The sequence below is a fragment of the Lepisosteus platostomus genome, chromosome 23 (genome assembly GCF_059453375.1).
Source record: "Lepisosteus platostomus isolate fLepPlt1 chromosome 23, fLepPlt1.hap1, whole genome shotgun sequence".
Lineage (NCBI taxonomy): Eukaryota > Metazoa > Chordata > Actinopteri > Semionotiformes > Lepisosteidae > Lepisosteus > Lepisosteus platostomus.
Window position 1 is genome coordinate 15181040 of NC_142633.1, and position 14412 is coordinate 15195451.

At 39.2% G+C, this 14412-nt stretch overlaps 1 protein-coding gene across 5 annotated transcripts in view; it reads left to right on the forward strand.

Annotated features, from left to right (window-relative positions):
- Positions 1-14065, forward strand: part of gnb1a (guanine nucleotide binding protein (G protein), beta polypeptide 1a) — a 49902-nt gene extending 35837 nt beyond the window's left edge. For all 5 annotated transcript variants that reach the window (XM_088616970.1, XM_088616974.1, XM_088616972.1 and 2 more), the window contains exons 4-11: positions 793-899; positions 4172-4235; positions 5784-5946; positions 8214-8280; positions 8853-9054; positions 9344-9560; positions 10933-11048; positions 12170-14065. In XM_088616970.1, the coding sequence (XP_088473096.1) occupies positions 793-899; positions 4172-4235; positions 5784-5946; positions 8214-8280; positions 8853-9054; positions 9344-9560; positions 10933-11039 (927 nt within the window). In that variant the 3' untranslated portion in view covers positions 11040-11048; positions 12170-14065. The remainder of the gene's footprint in view (positions 1-792; positions 900-4171; positions 4236-5783; positions 5947-8213; positions 8281-8852; positions 9055-9343; positions 9561-10932; positions 11049-12169) is intronic.
- The last annotated feature ends 347 nt before the right edge of the window (positions 14066-14412 follow it).

Consider the following 14412-nt stretch of genomic DNA (forward strand, 5'->3'; position numbering starts at 1 on the left):
TATATACCTCTCTTTAGTGGTTCGTTCATGATGTGGTCATCGGTGGGAGGTTAAATGTCTGTTTTGCAGCTGTTACTTGACGTAAACGTATAGTGTCATTTTTTAAGTTACAACTAAAATTACAGAAAATGATTCAAACATAAATCACTAGTAGTTATTAGATTTATTTTATTTAATGTGAATTTACAACCAAGTACTAACAACGATCATATTAGAATAGTTAATTCTGAAAGTTCAGTAATCAAGGAACCTTTATTGTAACTACCCTTATGGGATTATCATGTTGGTGCATTTGGTAAAATAACCAGTTGCAAGTGATATCTGGATTCCTTTTCTTCACAAATATGAAAAAATTTGATTCTGAAAGTGCTTACAGAGGAACTTAGGATGTGTCTAGGAATATTTAGAACCCCCCATCTGTTACGGGTCAGTCAAAATGATCATTGACCTTTCACCTGTGCTGTGTTCTCATGGGTGAGCATTATGGTCTTTTCACATGCCAGTTGTGTTTCCTGGTCAGTTGTGAATGGTGAGGATCGGGTGTTTGATACCATTTTTGTTACTTTATGTAATTGTGAAGGGTACGATTACAATGCTTTCTGTTTTCAATTTTAAATTAACGCTCCATATCGGTTCACTTCAGTCTGTTTTTACAGCTAGAACTTCAGTATTGTCTTCACAACATTATTAGCCCAGTTTGTTTGTTAAAATCTGGATCTGGATAACAACATACAAGATGGTTGAATCTTTATATTGTGCTTGTGGCAGTGAAATGTTCTTTTTTTCTTATAGATTACAGCTAACATTGATCCTGTTGGCCGAATTCAAATGCGCACTAGACGAACACTGAGGGGTCATCTGGCTAAAATTTATGCCATGCACTGGGGCACTGATTCTAGGTAAGTTTTTAATTATACATTCAGATTGTCAGTTTTTTAACATAGCTACTACCCATTTTGCTGTTTCCAGTTGCCTCTGTTCTCAGCACACGACTCCTGTACCTGTGTAAAATGAGGAAGGACTAACAGGCATCTCCAAATTGTCCACTCGTTTAATTAAACATGAGGTTTTACAGTGGTTTCTGGTGGTTGTGCTATTTGAAGGAAGGGCAATGCCCTACATTGACATTGCTGTGAGCCCCCAGGAGCCCGTTGCATGGTTCACTGCTACAATCATTGAGAATCGCAACCCTGTCCATGGCATTGCTGAACTAGTGTCTGCATACCTGTTTGGGGAAATCAAGTCTTTTGTAGGATAGGATGGTGAACTTTTTGTAACCCGGATTTGGTGGTGTACTTAATGGGGTTTAGATTTTTTTCTGCTCTAATAACCTAAAGAAGTGCACAACGAGTCTGAGACACGTCTGCTGTAGAGATGCTAGCAGAACAATTGAGAAGGCTGCAGTTGGTGAGCCAAGATTAGCGGACTAGCCTCTCCAAGCAAGATTTGCCCCACCAGTACCATTTGGACCACAGGATCACAAATGGCAGAATCCAGGGTGTTGGCTAATTCAATTAACTTTCAAGAAGTCACTGAGTCTCAATGTATTGGGTTTTAGCGTTATCAATTGGTAATTGTAAATGATCCTGTAATGGAAAGTCCCAATTCATGTTAGATTCTTTAAATCCACATTTTTTGTTTAATGATACATTCATACAATACAAAGTTGCATATACAGGCTTTTATCAGGATTATGAATAACGTTGGGCAAAGGCAAAAGGTAATAGTCACAGCTGGTCAAATTTCAGTTTCTTGCCCACAAAGAACATGAAATGTTTTTTAAATTTCAAATGAGTTAAAACTTCCATATAGAGTGGGTCCCAAAAATCTTATTTAAATTGGTATGGTCTGGGAGTCTTGCTGGTGGAAAGGCACACTGTGGGCTAAGAATGCTGAATTTCTTTATTCTGTCTTAAAATGCCAAGAGTTAGATTAGCTTTACTAAACTCTTAGAATTTCTATAGCTTTGGTATTCATGTGCAATAATAATGTCAGTGCTATTCTGTTATTATTCTGTTAAATATTGCTATTCAAGTTCTGAATGATATTGCTTTCCTCTGACATGGTTGAAATTCATTCGTGTACCTGAGACTCGGTACATTTTAAGTTGTTAATGTGTGGGTTGTTGGTTCTGACAGGTCATCGCCATCTAGTACAACAGGATATTTGTATTTAACATTTTATAGATACCATTATAAAATAATCAAGGCATGAGTTTGTGCTCCAGTGAAAACCCGAGAACTGCTATGATTGAGAAATGATCTAAACAAAAGTCTTGAGACGGGTGTTTAGAAATTGCAACTAGAATCACAGTGCAGTTTTAATTAGTAAATGCAATTAAAATGAGTACAGTTAATCCAATGGAAGTGAGGTAGCTAATTCCATTGTTGCTTTAATACCAAGTGTGTTTGGTAAGCAAGGTAATACTGGACAATCCCCTGTTAAGCATCTTACTGAGAATAAGGGGTGGAGGTGTGCAAATGCGGTCTTATTTTGTGGAAATATACACATTGTTTCACTGGTGAGATTAAGAGAGAAAGGAATCTTTCAGATGACTAAATTCTCTTGGTGGCTTTTTACCACTTTGTTTTAAGATTTAAGATGCCGATCCACTCTAAGCATCCCTGCTGTAATTTCACTTCTGATATTCAGTTGTTGCTTTGTGCTTCCCTGATTTTGTCCTAGTAGAATTTCTGAAGCAAATCCAACTCTTGAGTTGTTTTGCTTGTGCTTGTTCATTGGATGATTGAGGGGAAGGGTTTGTTGAACTGAATTCTGAAAACAAAAATGGCGTATGGCTTACATTTGCCAATGTCTAGGTATTACTCTTACCTTTTCCATAATTGTGTGTAAAAAATTAACATTACATTAACATTTTGATACAATGTTGGTAACTTGTCTGTCATATCGCTGCAAAAGGGAGTAGTGATGCTTTCCTTCATTTCCCTGGGAGCTGTTAGTCATGTGGACATTTAGGTATATGAAGAGGCAAAGAAACAAATTTTGGTGACCGCACCAGTGTCTGTATTTCAGCCTTTACTGCAGTTCTTCTAATAAAAAGGCTGTATCACCCTACTTATCCAAGGAAGGGTTTTTCCCCACTAGGGAAGATTTGCCTGTATTCAAAATAGGGGGGTTATTCAAAACAGCAGCTGATGTGCCAAGTATAGTGCATTCCTGTATTACCTCTGTGGTGCGCATGCAGGTAGGATGGTCAGGAGCTGTTACCTCAGCTGCTCTGATGCTGTGCACAAGTGATGCACTTAAGTCATTTTCTCAAAGTATTGTCATTATTGGAACTCTTAAACTGTATGGTTATAATACATAAAAAATGGTTTCTGTCTGAAGAGTAATCATTAGACATTGAGTGCATGATGGTTCTAATAATGGTAATTAAGCCATGTATGTTTTACTTTTTTGGGATTGGAAAGCCCTATGTGTTGCTATCACTAATGAGTATGAGGATCTCTTCTCTTCAAAGGTGTGACAGTTTCACAAGTATATTATGCCTATGCTTTGATTCAATAGTGGTTTCAAAAATGTGGTTGATTGTGAAATATAATTTTAGTGCATAAAAGGGCATTTACAGTAGAGTCGCGATTATCTGGCCTCAATGGGGCCGATAGTATGTCGGATAATTGAAATTGTCGGAGAATGCGGAAACTGAGTAGACAAATCATAGATTAATGGAAGCGCAGTTTTAAGTATGAATTTTGGTTTATTAATCTACTATAATACAAAAAAGGGGACAGAACTATTGTTATTTTAAAAAACTTGCTGCAAGGAAGAGAAGCACACTAGGTCTTGCCAGCGTCTTAGTAACGTGACATCAGCAGCAGTTGCCTCCTCTTGTTGCTCAACGTAAGCTAGTGCCGCTTCGAAAATACAATAGGAAAAATAATCAATACGAGCTCGACATCAGCAAGTGAAGCACGTGACACACGGAGAGACAGAGCAGCATTGGATTGGGCAAAACGTTATGCACGTGCACACATAGTGTACAATATATACTGTACTGTACACTATGGTGATGGGCTATGTCGGATAAAACGGATTGTCAGATAATTGCGACACTACTGTATTTATTTTAATAACAAGAATTAAATGTGCATTGTCTGTTCTCATCTCGCAGAGTCACAAAACATTATTTCCATTATTTATTTTTGTGTAGGCTGTTAGTGAGTGCCTCCCAGGATGGTAAACTCATCATTTGGGACAGCTATACCACAAACAAGGTAAGACCAACACGTATTGTCGGGCTTTTTAGAATGAAGCGCTTTTCATTCAAGGTATTTTTCTCTGGAAGTCTGTTTATGTAATGTTTGCACAAAAAATATTAACAGTTGAATTTGTTTATGCATATCAAATTGTCTTTGCTAAACAAATCTCTTAGCCTTGAAATTGGCTATTTTTAGTCTTATAGCACCAATAATACTTATTTACTGCTGTGGTCAGTGAACTGTACTAGGAGTAGGAAGCACCTTGTTAAGTATGGAAAGCTGTGGAGTACTTTAATTTAATATTCATCACGTGGATCAAGCTGTTGTGAAAACTGCACCATGGGGCAATGGGTATACACCCATTCCCTGACTGATGTAAGGGGTCCGTTCCACAAGCTCTTATGTAACTCAAATTTTACGCAAGTCGGAAGTAACCCTTTCTTAGTACTTGCATAAACAAAGGTTCATGGTGTTGGTAAGTAGAAGCATTTTTCTCAATTAAAAGGAATTTTATGACCCTATGATTAAAGTAATTGAACATCAAGTATAGCACAAGCTTAAACACACACTAAATTGAACATGGGAGCGAGGATTACTCTAATGAATTTTAAAATACTGTATTGTACATTACACTTTACTGTTCAGCGATTAAAAAATGACTGCAGCATGGGTCATTCACAACTTGATGTGCAGAGGCTGTTGAGTGTGTGGAAGAGGGTGAAGCAGGACGAGTGTGAAATGGCGCCTGGGTGGGTGCAGGTGGTGACCACACGTCACATGGTCTGTGCATTTTATCCTTGGTGGGGACCTGCCACACTGCTTACTCTTTGCATATCTAATGTGAACTTCAGTATTTTGTTATGGAACCGATCAGGTTTTATGTAAAATTGCTTTGGTTGAGTCAGGTGGAGGGCAGCACAGTGGCGCAGTGTTTAGCATTGCTGCCTCACAGCCCTGGGGCCCGGGGTTCAGTTCCGGACCTGGGGTGCAGTCATCGTGGGGTTTGTATGTTCTCTCTCTGTTTGTGTGGGTTTCCTCCTAGACCACACACCTCTTCTTAGACTGCCCTCCTAGGGCTCCAGCTTCCTCCCACAGTCCAAAGAGATACTTGACTTCTGTGAAAACTGGCCCTGCTGTGAGCGTGTGCCCTGATATACTGGCCTCCTGCCCTGGGCCTGTTGCCTGCTGGGATCGGCTCCAGCGTCCCCCACAATCCTGAATTGGATGAAATAGTTCACAAAGTGGGTGGAGTCTGGCTAAACCCCTTGAGAGGGTTATGGGGAAATGAGCTTTGGGAACTGTTTCCTGTTGGTTGCAATGTATGGTTATCTTGACGAGGAAAATGCTGCGTACTCTCTGGTGGATACCAGTGATTAGTGACCTGTGCTGTTGGTGTCCACGGAGCACGTCACAAATTGTCCCTTATGTGTGTGAAATTTCTGACATAATGCTGTTTTTTTAAAGATGGTTGCTTGAATAGCTTAGCTGACTTTTAAAAGCATACCGTGTGTTTACACAGACCCCCTCATAACGGCTGCTTGAATCTCCCCCTCTGCCCTTCAGGTCCACGCCATCCCCCTGCGCTCTTCCTGGGTGATGACCTGTGCGTATGCTCCCTCTGGAAACTATGTAGCTTGTGGAGGACTGGATAACATTTGTTCAATTTACAACCTGAAAACACGTGAGGGAAATGTTCGTGTGAGCCGTGAGTTAGCTGGACACACAGGTAAGGAAACCTCCCTCACCCACTTCATCCATTTTTAATTTGGTGATAGAATTGTCTAGCAGCTGCTGGTTGTTGTCAGAATGTTTTAATTGTGTACCATGAGGCTAGTCATGTCCTTTTGTCGGCCCATTGTGGAGTTTTATATTCAGCTTCTCATTTCCTTACCACTTGAAAGGGTCAGTACAGCAGTTTAGGTGCAGGTTGTCCTTGCATACTGCAGTGGAGAAAACTGTAAGAGCTGTGTGTTAAATTAATTGTATATCTCTTGTAAAGCTGTTTTTACCTGTTGATGAAAACTATCTTTCTGCTTGAATATGAGTGAAGAATTGTAATATCTGATCACCTAGCTGGATCCATGGACCTCAATTTGTAGCACAGTCTTAACTGCTAAGTACTGTATCTTGAGACAAGAACTGTGCTTGGCCTTAAGGGAATCTGATCTACAGGGCACTTAGGAGCTTATTATTCAACTCCTGACAATTGTTAATTTTATGGCCACTGTGCTTGGGCTCTCGGCTAAGACTACGAATTCGTCTCTCCTATGACTGATTTCCAACATTCCTGTCATCTGATTGTCAGTTACATTCTAACCCTTGTGCTGCAGAGCTACGGCCCAGTGGGTTATAGGGGCTCTTTTTAATCATCAGTCTCTGTACACAAGGAACAGTTGACAGTTCTATCTGACTAAGCCTACAAATTGTGATTTTCATAAGCCGGAAAGTTCCATTACTTCATTACTACAGAGGTGCTACAAAGAACCAAACTCGGTATCCCATGGAAACTGGAACACTCATCTTAGATGTATTTAAGATTTTTTAAGTTTGAGCCTGACATTCAAATGTAAACTTTTCTTCCTACAGTTGAAGCCCAAGGCAAGTAAATAGTGGCACCCTTACAACTTCTCAAGTTGACAATGTCATGCACTGTATACAATCAGATCTGTATTGTCATTTTTCTAGTTAGGGAGAGAACACTGAAGAGCACAAAAATAGTTGAAAGCTTTTAACCAAGGAGCATTTAAAGAGTTACATGAATTGGGATGTTTAAGTGAGGACCCAAAGTCTGTATCCTTTTGTATTTTGAGGTGTAAGCACAAGCTTTGGGTGCACAATTTTAAGATTGAGGAAAAAAGTTGTCATAATGTACAAGCAAACTCGAAAACAATGATTGCACACTCTCAAGCTCTCTAAAAATGAAAACATGGCTTTATATAGATCTGTGAAATTTAATGTTTGGCATGAAAACGGCTTTGTCATGATAGGGCTGTTGATGTTATGGCACAAGTTTAGCAAAAGTGTAACTGCTGTGGAGCTGCTGAATACTATGCAGATGTTCATTGCTTCCTTCTGTGCCCTCAGTGCCTGCTTGTAGAGCAAATTACAGACCTTTTAAACTGTGAATTGCCCAGATTAAGTTGCAAGTATCTTACCCATTTGAAATAATTATGAAGAATGAGACTTTCTCTCTTGGAATTTTAAATTTAAAACAATTTCCTTGAACCAGGTGGTAGAATGTGGTATTTTAATGTGTATTCCACCTTGACCCAATGAAAGGGCGTGCTGTTTATAATTTTAAGACTGTTCAAAGCTATTATTGAAACGCATTTTAGCCACGTATTGCTAAGAAGTCTTTACCCATCCCTTACCTGTTTTTTGTGGGAATATTTTTTATTGTGGATACTGAATTAGTGTTAATAAGGCCCCTAGAGCTTCTTGCAACTGTGCACCAGAACTAAATTGAAGAGGAAGGTTCCAGAACTTTTCTGCTAATTTGCCTTGTTGTTGAACAGTCCAAGTGACCCTTGCTCCTGGGACCCAGGACTGCTGTTTCCCTCTTTTTGACACGGAGACATTCCTTGCCTCTGAAACAAAATGAACATATCTTTACTAAAGCATCTTTGTAAGGATTTTTTTTTAAATGGAAGTGTCAGCTTTTGCCCTTCTGGCATTGCAATGATTTAACGCCACTTTACAGCTTTCTGCATCGTGAATAGATATTTAAATTGGACTATATACATGCAGACTTTTTTTTCTGTATAAAAGCTTTGTGCACTTTTGAAGGGTGGTGTTTGCATTTATTTTGTTTGATTTCCAGCTTGGACTTGAAAATAAATGTCAGCACTTTTTGTGCGTGCACCCATGTTTCCTGCAAAATATTTTTTTAGATCCACTAAGCATTTTTTTATGTTGCGAAAGCCCGTTAGTACAAATGTATTTAGTTATGGAGAACCTACAGCTAACAGTCCTTCGGTTCATTGTTATTCCCAGGTTACTTGTCTTGCTGTCGCTTCCTGGATGACAACCAGATTGTAACCAGCTCTGGAGACACCACCTGGTGAGTGAAGGGAACTGCCTGGAAACAAATCAGTGAAATTCCCCTATGCACACTAGGGTGGAAACCTCCTAGTCTATTTTTCAAACAGCGGTGGAGCCTGAAATTATTTGTATAACACACTTCAGCAGCTGGTACTGTAGTGCAAGCTACATAAAGTACTGTTCTGTATGTTTATGCTGTATTATTGTAAAACTGCTGGGTGGATTAACAAAATTGTGAGAATCCAAATCTTATGTAGTTGCTTACATAAGCACTGTACCTGCACCTTGGATAGTTGCTCCTTAGTGAATCGTATGCATGTACTGTATGTATAATTTAAGAACAGTATTGCTTGGTAAGCTATACTCGTCAGTGTAAAAGTGGAGTCTTAAATGGACAGGCTGCTGCAGTGAATTAGTTTAAGGTATAAAGTGCCAAGACTAGGCCTGTAACTATGTAACAGCAAGTTACCATAATAATCTTTGGTTTCTAAGTAACTTGTTTGTCATTCAGTGTGATTTGTTTTTTAAGGAAGTAGGTCCTAAAGTGTAACCTTAGCATTTAAATGCATTCACTTCCTGCTCTCTTTATAGCGCTCTGTGGGATATTGAAACTGGCCAGCAGACAACTACATTCGCTGGCCACACTGGAGATGTAATGAGCCTCTCTCTGGCACCTGATGCCAGGTTATTTGTCTCTGGTGCTTGTGATGCCTCAGCCAAACTCTGGGATATCAGAGAAGGAATGTGCCGACAAACTTTCACTGGGCACGAGTCGGACATCAATGCCATCTGTGTAAGTTCTGGGACGTTTTTTCTGGTGTTGGTAAGGTAGCCTAAAGCCCATCCAGGTTTGTAGAACACTGAAGGTTTCCTAAAGTGTTTGGGGAGTTGTGACTGGAAATGATCAGAGGGAGAATCTTATAAAACCGAAATTATGCAAACAGTGCAGTGGGAGATTATATCATATCTAGGTTAAACTCATAATCTTGCTCTCTGTGGTTTTGACAATGTTTCCTTGTTCTGTTTTGGGCAGTCTTCGCTGAGGCCGAGTCCCATCATGTCCGTCTCTCTGTCTTTCACAGTTCTTTCCTAATGGCAACGCATTTGCGACGGGCTCTGATGATGCCACCTGCCGACTCTTTGACCTGCGTGCTGATCAGGAACTGATGGTTTACTCTCATGACAACATCATCTGTGGAATCACCTCTGTAGCTTTCTCCAAGAGTGGCCGCCTGCTGCTGGCTGGATATGATGACTTCAACTGCAATGTTTGGGACACCCTCAAAGCTGACCGTGCTGGTGAGTACTAGATGCCTCATCTACAATACAATGCGTCAACAGAACTTTCTTCACTGAGATCTTGGAAAAACCTGTTTATTTTTTAAAAGCTTAAAATCTTTAGCTTTTGGAGTTTACACTGTAACTTTAGTGGGCTTAAGAGCTTGTGCTGCTACGCCTGTTATTCTTGGATCTAGCTGTGGTCTAGCCTTGGAGTTGAGCTCTAAGTAAAAAAGGAGCACTTCAAATGGGTGTAAAGGTGGGACTTGGGTGTGCTCCTACCTCAGTTGTTCAGATTATTTTTTATTTAGCACTTTAAATCAGATGTAAGCATGATGTTTTGAATAACTGTGTAAGTTGCCTTGAAATTGTTTTACACAGTTTTGATTAAATCATTCTTAGCATATTTTCTTACAGCTTGGGTGGTCAGGAAGAGTGATCAATTTCCAGGATGTGCTCGCAGTATTGACTCTGCAGGTCCTATCGGTCGTGCTTTCCCCTCCTAAGTGTTTAGTTAAAGGCATTCCTTCTTTGGTGTGTTGGGAGTTGTGTTCAGGTCAGTGCTTGGGAATAAAGCAGTGTGGATTTGATGGAGCTGCATTAAACAAATAGACCTCTCTGCCGTCAACCTTAACAGTCACAGACAGGACTTAAAATTCACCCTGGAACCATTTCCAGCCATTTCACCAGCTGCCGCAGCGGAAAAGCTTCCTACGGCACCATAAATTTTTAAAAGCGATATTGACCGCGTGTGCATTTGTGATCTTAGGTAGATGCAAGAGAGAAGTGAAATTGACATATGCCCAGAAACTACTGCTCAAGACATTTTACAAATGCTTGCTGCAAATTGGTCTTGGTCATGTACTTATTGTAAAAGATCCCCTTTAATCACTTTATGTGGTTGGTTATCAAGATGTACTTAGTGCTGCTTTATGAATTCTGCATGGAGAGCCTGCTGTAGTAGAGGAAGAGAATTTCTGCATCTAATAAACTACTAATCAGTAAGTCCATATGAGAAATGTCAGTATTCAGTATCGCACTAGCAGTCAAAACTCAGATTGTGTTTTATGACCTTTTTTTTTAAAAGGGAGCTGAGAAAGGGAGGGTGCATTGTGTTTGCTGCAGGGGCTCCAACACTGTTTGGGAAGGGAGATCCCTTTCTGGACGTTGCAAGTCCTGATGTCATTGAGGAACTTGTTAAGCTGTGGCATAGCAAACGCTCCCATAAACTTTGCATCGGAGCATTCCTGGTAGACCGGAACACAACACATTGACACATTGGAAACATTTTGAAACGTCTCTCTGGGGATCCTCCTGGACCGTCTCCGAGGCTCCCCAATTCCAGTCTGGGAGCTGCTGATGTAACGCTGTGCGTTGTGGTGCTGTTTTTCAGGTGTGCTCGCAGGTCATGATAACCGAGTTAGCTGCTTGGGTGTGACTGATGATGGCATGGCAGTGGCAACAGGGTCCTGGGACAGCTTCCTCAAGATCTGGAACTAAAGCCTGAAGGTAATTCTGATTGTTTTTTTTCCCTGCACATACCTATAATCCAACTGCAGGTCATTAAAACCAGAGGCACGATAATATGCTTGAGCTTTGAAAGTTGTTTTTCTGCTTGTTGATTGCTTGTCATCATAATTTATTCATACTTAATCAGGGAGCTTCACAAAGTCATTTCTGGTCATTCTGCCAAAGAGAAACTTCATGGATGTAGTGTGATTTTAGTCAGTGCTTATAAACTACTGCTTATACAGACACTTGGAAACAATGGTATGTCCTTTCAAATCATTTTCAATCTAAAAAAACTTGTTCCCACCTCGTGTTTTCTAACAATACGTAGCAAAAGATGAAAGGCCAGTTTTTAAATCTGACACCAGTGCAGTACAGGAAATAAGTTAACATCACTTTATCGGCTATATAAAATTTATTTTCACATACCCCGGCTTCATCTCCATGAGAGACACAGACAGGGAGAGAGGAGCTTGGGGTCAGAGCGCAACCTTCCAGCCACAGGCGCAGATCCTTAGCCACAGAGCCACCGTACAGTAGTCAACACTTATTAAATCATGAAAAGGAATATTCCCAATAAAAAATACAAATAATAGTGGTAGTAATTAAGATGCTCTTAGCTGTTAGCTTATAACAGTATAAAAGTACAATCAGATATTCACAGAATAGGTTGGTGGAAGGTAGAAACTTTAAAATGTGCCATTTTTGAGATGCATTCCAATTTGTGACTTATTTCTGATAGAGGTCCCTCAAACCATTTAGAAACTGCAGTTGGAAAATAAAATGTGCTAAAAATGAACAAGTGGCTACAACTGAGAAGAGGTAATATAGCCCAACTATCTTGCTTCGTTGCTAGTAGCTAATTTGAGGATCTCATTCTGTCCTTTCATGGGGGGAAAAAGCAATAACGTGACCTGTTTAAGACTCCCACAACCCTCTGTGTAAAAGTGTGTACTAAGTTTTAAATATGCTCTCCCTTAAAATGTCTGTCTTCTGTAGGTTTTGTGGACTCTGAAGGAGTTCATTGGTTTGATCTCGTCAAGCACAGTGTCAAATGGATGAAGCTTATTAAAGAAGTATTTCCATTGCATTCTCAACTTTTCTTTTTTTTTCATTTGCAGATGGCATTCGGACTCCAAAGTGACTGGAAGACCATTCCAACATCAAAATATTAAATTTCATTGCATATCCAATCCACTCACACTGACTCAAACACCCCCAAAACTATGAAGGGCGAAATGTTACCTTTCCTTCTCTCATTAAAAAGAAGAGCACAATGGTTTATCACCCAACAAAAAAAAGATTTCCTGTGGTATTATAAAAATTGTGCATTCCTTTTGGGACCATTTTATGTTACTGTCTTGAGAGAGAAAAAAACACTATCATCCCATACAAAAATGTATCTTGAAAACAGATGTTTGAGCGTAGTCATAAAAAATTATCTAACTTTTGCTAGTTTTTTTCCGAGTTTTAGATCAGTGAACTTGTTGGTTTATGTTTAAAAAGAGAATTGAAAGCTTTCTTTTATCTCAGTCTTTAAGATTTTAGAATCATGTTTGTAGCTGAGTTTAAAATGAAAGTAAGGAGAATCACTTGTCATTTTTTTTAGTCCGCTTATCACTATGAAAAACAAAACGCTTCACCAGGGAGTCCAAGACCAGCTTTCGGGGATGTCAATTCTGTATATTTAGTCCCGGATTTTTTTTTAATTTTATTTTTTCTCCTTTTTTCTGTCTTGTGTCACAGATCTTTGTTTGCACAAAAAGAAACTTTGCGTATATAGAATAATGTTCAAAACGTAAACTAACCAAGCACATGCTGTTTATGATAATGAATGCTCGTTTTTAAAACAAATTGCAAATTTTAACAATTTTTTCTTCACCTTTTTTTTGTCGTTGGGTAATGTAGAATAATTAAATGAAGATTAACCCCTCAATTTGTTTTTTTTTCTTTTGTTGAAATTGTTTTGGGTGGGGGTGGGGGGATAGAGGAGGGCTGGGGGGGACTGAATTTTTACCCCGGTTTGCTCCGGAGTGTCCTGTTTAAACAGAGGTGCCCGTTCCGTGCTTGGAAATGCAGTTAATACTCTGTGAATGAAATGTTGTATAAATCAATGTTTGAAAATAATGATATTGAACTTTCTAAGTTAAAAATAAAAAAAAATTCTTTTGGTTGTCTGCCATGGGTGGGTTAACTCTTAGAATCGCATGCTGTAGAATTGCTTAAAAAGTGCATATGGAACTAAATCCTTTGATGTTTTTCTTTAAGAAAATAACCTGTTAAAACTGTAATCACTGCCGCTGTATTCATATTGTTTTGCTACTCTGTGCATACATCATTAAATTAATATGGAAAGCTATGCACCTGAAAGAGAAGCACCATCTTAAGACATTAATTATGAAATATAAAACCACACTTGAGCCTGTTCTGAAATTGCAGTTTTTGGAATGATTCTGAAAGGAAGGAAGTGAATGTCCATTCTGTTTTCCAACAGATCACATGAACACATGGGGGGAGGGGGGAAGAAAGTTTCCAATTCCTTCTGTAGTAAACTCTTTCCAGTACTGAAAAATGCTAGAATCATTTTGTAATGAACAGGTTTTTTTCTGGCTTTCTTTAATAAAAAATTTAAAAAAAGGAAAAAAAGAAACTTGCAGCATTTGGATGGCAGAATTTTCTGTTATTCCCTTCTTACTGTATACAGAAGCGCTTTTTCTTTAGCAGTAGTGGCATTTTTCCATTCTGTTTTTCTCTGCGACATTCTGTACAAAAAATGTGCTGTAATTGTGCGTTAGGCCTGGACTTGGCAAAAAAATAAAAAATAATAAAAATAAAATCCCTCTCTTTTTCTCTTTCCATAAAATAACTGTAGAGCTCTCTGCACCCCACTGTTACCTTTTCACCTTTTGTATTTAATTTTAAAGTCAGTCAGTGTACTACAGAAAGCTGGATGCAAGATAGATCCTATATTAAAATGTACTGTTATTTAAGATGTAATAAAAAGCAGTTTGAGATGATTCTGTTGGTGTTGGGAGTTTCATTCCTAGCTTTAGTCTGCTTTTTGTTTGCGACGCTTATAATCGCCTCCAGACTGATCAGTGTTCAGCGCCTTCTGATTTTCCAGTTCATTTGGATGGGCGAAAGAACTGCAAGACCCCGACTCTTTTAAGTTAATTTTCCAATCCCAGTCTTCGTACACTACTACAAGAAAAAAAAAAACACCGGTGCAGAGGGATTGCATGTGTGCTTGTGTTGATCTGTGACTGAAGATGCTGTGCTATGTGATTGTGCTTGAAATGTAGAATCAAATCTGTAACTGAGGTAGGTAAAACTGACACAGGTCTATCGGGCAGCTGAAGACTCC